At 44.9% G+C, this 11,490-nt stretch overlaps 1 protein-coding gene across 1 annotated transcript; it reads left to right on the forward strand.

The window, feature by feature from the left end:
• Positions 1 to 74: 74 nt before the first annotated feature.
• CNOT11 (CCR4-NOT transcription complex subunit 11) lies at positions 75 to 10,821 on the forward strand. The gene is made up of 7 exons (XM_416910.8): positions 75 to 692; positions 908 to 1,072; positions 5,542 to 5,694; positions 6,252 to 6,454; positions 7,254 to 7,456; positions 8,941 to 9,037; positions 10,479 to 10,821. The coding sequence occupies exons 1-7, from the start codon at positions 290 to 292 to the stop codon at positions 10,674 to 10,676; spliced, it is 1,422 nt and encodes a 473-aa protein (XP_416910.5). The 5' UTR covers positions 75 to 289; the 3' UTR covers positions 10,677 to 10,821.
• The last annotated feature ends 669 nt before the right edge of the window (positions 10,822 to 11,490 follow it).

Below are 11,490 nucleotides of genomic sequence, written 5' to 3' on the forward strand. Positions count from 1 at the left end.
AGGCCCGGCCCAATGGGAGCGCGCGGTGCCGGCCAATCCCCTGCGTCCCCCCGCCCCTCTGGGCGGATCGGGCCAATCCCATCTCGCGAGACGTCGCCGCGGGCACGGGCACGGGCACGGCGGGCCGAGCGTACCCCTCCCGCGCCGGGGCGGGCAGTCCCCGCGGCTCCGCAGCGGTCGCGGCGCCTTACGGCCGCGCCGTAAAGCGCGGCCGGCGCGACAGCGCGCGGCCTTCCGGCGGCGAGCAGCGGTGGGGCCGGGCCGGGCGCCGTGAGGCGGGTGGGGGTGGATGCCCGGGGGCGGGGGCAGCCCGGCCGAGGCGGGCGGCGAGGCGGGCGGCGGCGGCGGAGCGGCGGGCGGCAGGATGAGCCTGTCGCCGAAGGAGCTGACGAGCCTGCTGGGCATCGTGTCGGAGGAGGCGGGCGGCAGCACCTTCGAGGGCCTCTCCAGCGCCTTCCACCACTACTTCGGCAAGGCCGAGCACTTCCGCCTGGGCTCCGTGCTCGTTCTGCTGCTGCAGCAGCCCGACCTGCTGCCCAGCCCGGCGCAGCGCCTCACCGCCCTCTACCTGCTGTGGGAGATGTACCGCACCGAGCCGCTCGCCGCCAACCCCTTCGCCGCCGTCTTCGCCCACCTGCTCAACCCCGCTCCCGAGCGCGGCGGCGACGAGGCGGAGCGCACCCCGCTCTCAGGTGCCGGGGAACGGCGGCGGTCGGGGGCAGAGCGGGGCGTTCCGGGCTGTGACAGCGGCCGTGCCGTACCGGCGCCGTTCGCGCGGATTTCTCCCTTTGCGCCGCTGTTTGCCGTTGACGTTGGTTTTACGATACGTTTTCTCCGCACTCGAGGGGTCCGCCGGGTAGTAATTGCCTCAGGAATCAAGGCTTGCTTCTCCCTTCTCTCCCCGCAGGCTTCTTGCCGCCCATAACCCCGCCCGAAAAGTTCTTCCTGTCCCAGCTGATGCTGGCCCCCCCCAGAGAGCTGTTCAAGAAGACCCCGCGGCAGATTGCTGCGATGGACGTTGGCAACATGGCCCAGTCGGTGGATATAAGCGGCCTTCAGCTGGCCTTGGCGGGTAAGGAGGAGCTGCGGCTCCGCTGCGAATGGAAGTGTTAATTGCCGTTTGACTTTGAGGTGCTCCTCTCCACGTGTGGGAAAAGTTGGGCTGAGCTGTAGTGTCTTCAGGCGTAGAGAAACTTCAAGTGCAGTTGTGGCCTGGCTGTTTTATCCTACTTAGGTACGTCACTGCCTTGCAAATAAGACCAATTTGCAAGTATAGGAAGATTTTCACCTAAAGTTTGGTATGTTTTTTTTTTGTCTATCTGTACCTTTTCTCCTTTGCCTTGGTTTTGGTACGAGAGAACATGAGGTAAGTGCTGTGCAGCAGCACCTGGCAAATAGGCTGTTCCAATTGCATCTTCAGTTTTCTGTAGTCAGACTTAGCAGCGTTAGCTCACAGGTGGGAGGTGGTTTGACTTCCCTAGGCTGTAAGGGAGAGGAACTCAGTGCTTGTTCTTGGGCAGGAGGAGAGGAGCAGGGATATGATTGTTCTGATGGTGTGGGGCAACAAGTTACATGTGGAGCTAATCTAGAATGGAAAATATTGCTTGGAACAAGTTGCCAACTCGAGCAGTATATTTAAAGAAAGAAAAAGCTCATTTCCTAGGTACATAAAAATGGAACTACTTCAAAACTGCCCATCCTGCTTCTATATTCGAACGCTGTGGTTTCTCTGTGTGAGATCAGGCACTACTCCTTCTGTCCTACAGTCGTATCTTGGTGCTGTCATTTTTATGTAGCACTTGTCACTGACTTTAATGCTCTGCTACGCTGTCCCCTGTTTCCAGTGTCCTCAGCTGCTGTCTCCAGACAGCAGGATCTTTGGGAAGTGCAAATAGAGTACCCAAGCATATCTACAAAGAAGGGAAACAAACCCTTGTGGTTCTCCTGTACGTCCTGTCTGTTATTTTCAAGACTACTTCTGTGAATTCAGCTTTTAGAAGTTTGAGATAACATGTGGCATTGACACAGCGTGACATTGTGACAAGATGCCTTAGCAAAGCTTGGGAGTGCTGCCACTTATTTTTGTTTGTTTTCCCCTTGGTACCGTGTTTGCCTTATTTGTGTTAAAGCTGAAACATTGAAGAGAACCTCAACAGCATGTTTGGATGGATGGGTGCTTTAGGCCACGCGTTTTAGTCTGTCCCTTTTTAAAAATACAAGATGCTGCTGGCTTTAGGTACAAAGCCATTAACAGTGCTTGGAAAAGCTGAACCCTGAAACAAGTTACCCCAGGCAACGCTACAGGCTTGGGGCAGAGTGGCTGGAAGACTGTGTAGAGGAAATGGACCTGGGGGTGTTGATTGACGCTAGACTGAACATGAGCCAGCAGTGTGCCCAGGTGGCCAAGAAGGCCAATGGCATCCTGGCTTGTATCAGAAATAGTGTGGCCAGCAGGAACAGAGAAGTAATTATTCCCCTGTACTCAGCACTGGTGAGGCCGCACCTCGAGTACTGTGTCCAGTTTTGGGCCCCTCACTGTAAGAAAGACATCGAGGCCCTGGAGCATGTCCAGAGGAGGGCAACAAAGCTGGTGAGGGGTCTGGAGCACAGACCTTATGAGGAGCGGCTGAAGGAGCTGGGATTGTTCAGTCTGGAGGAGAGGAGGCTCAGGGGAGACCTTATTGCTCTCTATAACTACCTGAAGGGAGGTTGTGGTGAGCTGGGGGTCGGCCTCTTCTCTCGGGTGACTAGTGATAGGACTAGAGGGAATGGCTTCAAGTTGCGCCAGGGAAGGTTCAGGCTGGACGTTAGGAAATACTACTTCTCTGAAAGGGTGGTCAGGCACTGGAATGGGCTGCCCAGAGAGGTGGTGGAGTCACCGAGCCTGGTGGTGTTCAAAGAGCGTTTGGATGTTGTGTTGAGCGACATGGTTTAGTGAGAACCATTGATGAAGGGCGGATGGTTGGACTGGATGATCCTGTGGGTCTTTTCCAACCTTAGCGATTCTATGATTCTATGATTCTAAGTCTTTGTATCATTATTTTCATGATATAGCAAATGTCGTGCAGGATTAACTGTTTGTGAGCCACTGCAGGAATTGTGGAACAAAACAAACTACCTATGAAAAAACCTCACACGTTCTCAGTCTCGTAACTGTAGCTCCTTAGAATAAATACCTTCTATGAGCTTTCTTAAGAGGCAGCTGCTGTTGCATTTCTGTTAGTATTGTGATGCTTCTCGGCTGCGTGTGCAACGTTTCAGAAGGTCTGTCAGCTCTTCAGAAGCTGGCGGTGTACGTCCACTATTCAGTATGGAGGATGAAGCCGAGCTATTCACAGTGTGTAAATACTTTGCATCATGGTGCTTAAATACAGTGGTGGGGGTGTTGTAGTTGCATCATTTTTCCACCCATTTTACAGAAGAGCTGTGGGCCTTCTGAAATCGTGGCCCCTGACATGAATTCAGGGCTTTTTAGAGCAGGATGATGGACTTGCTTTAGAATATACCTGCAGAACGGAGCACTTGGCTTCTGAACTTCAGTTCATTGTGACAACTTTCCTTGCAGACTTTTCTGTTGAATGTCTAATGTTGGAATAGAGCATCTTGAGAATCAGTGTTAAAACTTCCTTTGTTCTGTTCTCTCTTCAGTCCACAGAATATTCATTCAATCTGTGATCAGGGTATTTGGCCTGGATTGGAAGTTGGGCTTGTAATAAATACATTGTTCTTGTTATCTGTTAAAAGGAAAAAAGCTTGATAAAGCATCATAAGTGATTGCATTCAGAGGAGTTGTTTTCCTCCATTTGAATGTATTGGTTCAAGTTGCTGTGTTCTCTTCAGAACACAGCCGTGTTCTAACAGCACTCATCTCTCCCTTCTGCTTACTCTGGGCTGCCCAGGGAGGTGGTGTGCTCACTGTCCCTGGAGGTGTTCAGGAGCATTTAGATGTTGTACTGAGGGACATGTTTTAGTGGGCAGTAGTGGTGGTGGGTGAACAGTTGGACTGGATGGTCTTGGATGTCTTTTCTGACCTTTGTGATTCTATGATTCTATTCTGTGATTTTTGAAGCAGTGGAAGGTAGAATTTCAATCCCAGTGTATGTAAGTAAAGGGCTCATTTAGGCTTAAAAAAATCAGTGAACTAAAAGGCTGTATCTTAAACTTTTGTTCTTCTAATTAAGCATCATTAGTCATTTGAGATGAGGGGATACGACCAATCAATGACTTTATACCTATACTGATCCATGTAAGTTCTAGACTGTAGATGACAAGAACGAAGGACACCCAATATGTCATCTTGTTGTCCTCTCAGAGAACTTATGTTAACCCAGCTGATCCCTTCAGGAGCTAAATGATAGAACTCACAAGCTGGAACTTCCAACAGCTTATAAAGTTGAAGAAGTGCGTGTGTGTGTGTATGTGTGTGTGTGTGTGTATATATACATACAATTTGTAAGCATCTCTCATGGATCTGAAATGGAGTTCATATGGATGGGGAGCTGCAAAGGGTCATGTGGTTGTAGGAAAAAAAGAGAAAATGTACTTTGCTTGAAAGAGATAAGGACAGTGTACTGAAGCTGAGGGCGCTATACTTAATCATCCGGATAAGAAGTGGTGTTGATTTCGTGTGGGAGCAGCAAATTTGGACTTCAGATTACTTGAGACTTAATCTGCTACTTAATATCCTCCTTGGGAGGGGGAGGGAAGGAACATAAGATGGCATTGTGTGGTGGGCTCTTGGCTTTCGTGCATGTTGTTGGGTTTTTGTTGATTTGTTTTTACCAAGGTAATAGAAAATGTGGTTCTCACTAATATAGAGAGTATGGAAGGTCAGCCCTTAAGCCTTCAGATATGGAAGAGTGAGAGATTGTGACAGAAGAACACTTAAAGTCTGACAATGCAAGTATTGATTAGGATTTTTTGACCACTTTTTTCACGTCTTCAGCTCTATATGCTAAATTTAGTATTACTTTTATGTCCCTTATTTATGTTCTGTAATTTGGGTTTTAGAGGGACGCTTTTACAGGATTGCTTCATAGCTCTATCTGTAGAATCCTGCATCAATTAAACTCCAATGCAAAAGTAGCTTACACAGTGCCACTGAAGTGTGATGGCTAAATCTGAATAGGTGACTTCAGTTCTACTGTGACCCTTATCATTACAGAAAGTAAATGCATCTCTGCAGATTTCTCTCTTCACTGCTCTGAGAAGTGATTGCAAAACTAGATAGAGTTATGTGAACTCTTTCAGGACTATCATGTGACTGTACTAATTCGCTTTTAATATCAGATTGCATCAGTTACTTAACTTTTTAAAGTCAAGGCTGTCTGAGATTCGTTTCTACTTCCTTGTCCTTGCTGCGTGCCACTGGCCTTCTTCTGTCAGCTGGCATTCTGAATGCTAGCAAATACAGTACTGAATCTCATGTTGTTATCTGTTTGGGGGTTTTATTGCAGCTAAAAAACTCCTGCCTAACTTGTAGCATTCTGGCATCTCTCTTTCAATTTCATGCTTTAATACTGTGGACTGACCTTCTTGCAGAGCGTCAGTCTGAGCTGCCAACGCAGAGCAAGGCCAGCTTCCCCAGCATCCTCAGTGATCCTGACCCAGATTCTTCCAACTCTGGTTTTGACAGCTCTGTTGCCTCCCAGATCACTGAAGCATTAGTGAGTGGACCAAAGCCTCCTATAGAAAGTATGTATGTTTTCACATCTTTTTGTTTAACTCACGATGTGCTACGTTGTTATTCATCTCCAGATGAAATGTAGTATGATTCAAAAATATTTTCAGGATATGAAATAGAAATGAAGGTGAATGAAGTGGTGCAGAACTGTATCAATCTATCTCCAGATCAGGCTCCATCGTGTTCATATTTCCAGTCCTTTCAAAATCTGGAGTCTGTCTCAGTGTTAGCTGTGTTACCTGATGCTCCTCAACTCGTAGCCCCTTGTGCTAAGATCTGCACTGACTGTAACACCTCAAAGAATCAGGTAGTGTGGGAGGGGAAAAAGACCATTCATCAATGGCAGAAACAGTAACACAGTGATCCGATTCAAGAGGAAAAACAAGCTGACATAACAGCATCACTAGAAATGAGGAATAAATACTTGTCTGGGAGGAAAATAAGACTGTTACACGCTTCCCAATGTTGTTATAGCTTAAAAAATTGAGGACCTTGGAGATATCCTTGTACTGAAATAAAATTAAGCTCGAAGTTTAAAACAAACGTTTCACATTGTTGTCTTTTTTAGGTCACTTTCGGCCAGAGTTTATTCGTCCGCCACCTCCGCTCCATATATGCGAGGATGAATTGGCATGGTTAAATCCAATAGAACCAGACCACACAATCCAGTGGGACAAGTCAATGTGCGTTAAAAACAGCACTGGCGTTGAGATAAAAAGAATTATGGCAAAAGCTTTTAAAAGTCCCTTGACTTCCCCACAGCAAACGCAGGTAGGCATTGTGCAATTTTCTGCTTACATTGACTTCCTAACAGACTGTCTATTAAACTTGCGTGTTTCCAGTTTAAATTATCCAAGTTCTCTAATTCCGATTTCTGTAATGATTTGGTAAATACCAAGTGATTTGAGTTCTCAAAACCCAATGCTTTTGGTTGGGGTATGTATGAAGGTAAGTCTTTAAACTTCATTGCATTGACTGGATGTAGTTAAAGCCGATCAGTGAGTGAGTGGCTCTGGTATTTTCCTGTGTGTGAAATCTTTTGATAACCAAGCTGCTTATGCTTCTGTGGAAGTTTTTGTTGAGAAGTTAATTCAGAAATGCCAACACTGAATCTTTGCTCAATTTGCTAATATTGCCCCCTTCATTCCAGTGGGATTTGAGATATTCATTATGCTAGCAGATTCTAGTAGAATGTGTGACATACAGAACTTTCTGACAACCAGGAACTTTGAGATTTGTATTTTTTCCACTGGACAGAAAAGTAAAGTAGGAATTTATTTTTTCCTTCATTGCCCACTGATCAAAAACTACTAAATGCCTTGGAAAAGGTTTTCTTATCATTGAATCATAGAGTGGCTTGGGTTGGAAGGGACCTCGAAGATCACCCAGATCATTGGCACAGTTGTCTCTAAGTGGAAGTGTTAAAGAAATATACCTGCAATATATTTCAATAGAGATATCTGTAGACTTCTTGTTCTCCTCTAGTTTAGATGCATCATAGCTGTTACTTCAAGCCGCAATGTGAATAATTAAGAAGAAGATAATCCAGACTTCCTTTTCCCCTTTACAGCTCCTTGGAGAACTGGAAAAGGACCCCAAGCTCGTTTATCATATTGGTCTCACTCCTGCCAAGCTGCCAGACCTCGTTGAAAACAATCCTTTAGTAGCCATCGAAATGCTGCTCAAATTGATGCAGTCCAGTCAGATCACAGAGTATTTTTCTGTCTTGGTCAACATGGACATGTCCTTGCATTCAATGGAAGTTGTCAATCGGTAAGTACTATCTCAGATCTAGGAAAGCTTCCTGAAGTTTGTAAAATAAAGACAACCTACTGAGCAGTTAAGTGATTATGAGGCTGGCTGCTGGGCTGTAGTTAGACACATTCCAAAAAACTCCAGAGGTAACAGAAAAGGAGATCAAGAAATTACAGTAAAGGAGAAGAGCATCAAACTCTTTTCTTTCTCAATTTTCTCAGTTGTTTTGCTTTAAGTACTCCTTTAAGAGTAGGAATTGGTGTGCTTTAACTAATCCTGCAGAGGAACACAGTGCTTTGGATTTGTAGCTGTCTTCAACTACTGGATTGTCTGTTTCTTTCATAAAGGCTTTATTTGCTTTTTGTGCAGTTTCTTCCTGTTGGTGTCTTTAAAGGAAAAAAAGCTCTTGTTTTGGTCCAGATCAAACTTATAAAGTTGCGTATCTAAGAATCAACCTCACTCTAGTTTGTCTTCTTTTTTAACTCACATAGCAATTGTGATTTATTGGGACATCTGGAAATGTCGGTTTTGACCCTTAAGGTCTACTGGTGTGGAAGATGGAGGCTGCAGTGGGACAGGGGGCAGTTACTGGGAGAAGCATCTGCAAAAAATTACTGCCACAGAGCTGTTTGCTTCAACAGAACTTGCATTCTTCGCACAGATTAAGTGAACAAAAGATGTTATTGATAAATAGCCATCCCGCTTCATGCTGATGCCGTGTCTTCTTTGGAAGTGATTTCTGCATATAGATAAAAGCCTTTTTCTCAACGGAATGCCAGCACTTGAGCTGCCTGAGCTTCCCATTTAATCCCAGCAATCTAGAAGGGTATAGCTTTCCTGCATTCTTCCATTTCTGTGGCGATTACTGAATGTGAACTGTGAAATCCAGCCTTATTCATCAGTCGCTCTGCAGCTGAGCTGAATCACGCCTCAAATATCATTTGACAAAAGAATCCCATATGCCACCCTGCTGGTGCAGAATTAAGCAGTTAGGGCCCTGTTGGTGGGGGCAATCATTACAATAGGGAAAAACAGTGGTAAGAAAACAGTTCTTATTCCTGTCTAGGATAGCTGCACAACTGGCCAGGCTTGCTGGCTTTTTTCACAGTAGAGCCAGCACAGGAAAAAAATGTAGATTTGAAAGAAGTAAGGAAATGGGTCTTTAATTGCATAAAACAGTTATGCTGGTTGTGTTCTTCAGGAAGGAACACCAGGACTCACTGAAGTCCCAGTATGGGTAAGCCAAATGATATGAAGAATCTCAGTACTCAGGCAGTAGGGAGGATTAAAATGATATTGACTCATTTCTGTAATTTATAGCAAATGTTTGTATTAATGTCAAGTATCCTAAAGCCCAGATTTAACTCAGCTTCTGTACTGTGTTGGGTTTAAAAAAGAAACATGATCAGCAATAGATTAATATTGCAGGTCTAACTCTGTTCTGCAATGAAATCATTGAATTTATGGCTTCATAAAGTATTCGATATCTTTAATTTGAACAGGCTTACTACTGCAGTTGATCTCCCTCCTGAATTTATTCATCTTTACATCTCCAACTGTATCTCCACTTGTGAACAGATTAAAGACAAATACATGCAGGTGAGTGCTCTACTAAACTGGTTAGGAAGAAAGATCCTGTATCTCACTCTGTGTAATACATGCTTAGACTTTGTAAGAGTGATAGCATTATAAGTTATTCTGTCCTTCTGCTTCTTTATTCCTAAGCGTTAAATGGTTAATTTCTGCTTAGCTTTGAGTTTTGAGGTTTTCTTTTTCCTCTGACATACGTACATCAGTTCCATACCTTTTGAGGTGATGCTGCTCATGTAGAAGCCTCACCCTTCAGTTCTGCTTATTACTGACTTACAACAGCTTGCTGATATCAAAGACCTAAGACCTCTTTTCTACCCTCATAATGCCATATTCTCTGCTTCCCAAACTCATCTTTCTTCCTTAGTTCCAGTATACAAGCTGTAGCTGTTTCACAAATCTTTATCCCCCTTGCAGCTGTTGTCTGCATGCTGCATGAGGCACTCCTATCCCAAACTGCTCCCATTCATTTCACCAAGTGCCCAGTAGGTCTTGTTTTCCTGGATTTGTTTTTAGTGAAGAACAGTTCCATGCTTAGTTCACACCAGGCTTGGCGAGTCTTGACCAATTCCTCCCTCCATACTGAAGGACTGCAGCCTCATTAGGCTCATGCAAAGCAGCCAATACTTTCCTTTAAGCTTTTTTGGTTTCTTTCTTGAGTGCCTTCTATAGCTCTCCTATATCCTTAAGCTGCAGAAACCTAAAGTAAATGGGATAAAAGTGCATTGTGGTTTTAGACAGCAGCACAATCCCCTGTCGTGGTCGTCATCTGGAAAGGCACTGAGAGCAACCACTTGTTAGTTTTTGGTGGCTGCTTAATCTGCTTTGGGACTTCACCAGATAAGCATGGATACGCCGGCCTGTGATCTGCTGAATAGCGGGGCCTATTACATCAGGTAGCAGGACAGGAAGATAGAGCTGTGCTGTGGCTGAGAACATGCTCAGCACCATGTTCCACTCTGTGGGTGGGTTAGCAGCTGTGCTTCAGGCACAGGGGACAAAAAAAAGGGGGAACAGAGGGCCAAGGAGCACATTCTGATCACCAAGTAGCACGTAAGGCTTGGGGGATGTCACTTCTGTTAATCCTGCATGAGGTCTCACAGCAACTGAAACACAAGATGGTTTGAGATGTCCCTAATCATGACAGCCTCTTAGGCTATCATCCCTTCCCTCAGGACTTCGTATACAAGGTTACATACTAAAGAAATGAAATACAGTACACATGTAAATGTGATGTATCACTTGCCAAATCTTGAAAGCACCCGTATCCATAAGTACAGTACTAATAGGAGAGGTAGAAGAGCATGAACAGCACGTTCAAAGCTTGGGAACAAGAGGACTGCTGTCCCTAAACTACTCCTGAAAGGGCTGTTGCATTGCTGAGGGCTGACACACTGCACTAGTTGCAAACACGTATGATGATTGTGAAACCCTCTCTCCTCTGTTTCAGAACCGCCTGGTACGCCTTGTTTGCGTCTTTCTTCAGTCTTTAATCAGAAACAAAATTATCAATGTACAGGACTTGTTCATAGAAGTGCAAGCATTCTGCATTGAGTTCAGCCGGATCCGAGAAGCTGCTGGCCTTTTCAGGTTGCTGAAGACCCTGGACACTGGGGAAAACCCATCAGAGACAAAAACATCTAAATAAGACTGTGCTGTCAGTGGAGGGGAAAAAGCCTGTCAGCATTCTGTACCAATTAATTGTATATTTCAAACCCAAATCACTGGATTAATAATGTAATACACTATAAATAGCATTTGATGCATTTAAACAATAAATAATGTTTTTCTCAGATGTGTGCTTGAGGCTGGATGTTAGACTTTACATTTCAGGTATTCTGGACTACGGGTTAAATTCCAGGGGTTGCATTCACGTGCTGAACTAGAAGCTCTATTTCTAGAGAGGGATGTAAATACTACTTCCCCTTCCACGTTAAATTCAAATACATACTGGTACTCACTGTCTCTGTGTTCAAAACTATTCACAAGTAGCTGAAGGCAATCAGTATCCAATAAGTAACTTCAATTAATGTCCTTTCTTTGCTCTGTAAGGCCTTCTGAAAAGCAGATGCAACTTCTAAATGAGGCACGTAGTTCTCAGCAGGTAAGGGAAAGTCTGTCTTGATGTTTAGAATAAGATAAAGGATAATCTTTAATGCTTATGATGGAAGCGTGCTGACATGTGAGCTGTAGGCTCAAAGCAATATACTTTCTCCTCATTAATGAACCTGCCCAGAATACTGACTTGTATCAGCAGTAGTTGAAGTACCACAACGATTTCATGCTTTTGAGAATGCTCTGCTGTGGAAAAAGATGCCCCATTTCTTCTGTAAAAAATGGAAGTCATAATAAGCCTGTTGTCACTTCAGAACTTGCACAGGCACTTGCTTTGTGGTTTTTTTGCTACCAAAATTAAGATAGCCTCCAGCCTGTAGTATAGAGTCAGAAACTAAGTGCTGGGG

The sequence above is a fragment of the Gallus gallus genome, chromosome 1, assembly GCF_016699485.2.
Source record: "Gallus gallus isolate bGalGal1 chromosome 1, bGalGal1.mat.broiler.GRCg7b, whole genome shotgun sequence".
NCBI classification, from domain to species: Eukaryota; Metazoa; Chordata; class Aves; order Galliformes; family Phasianidae; genus Gallus; species Gallus gallus.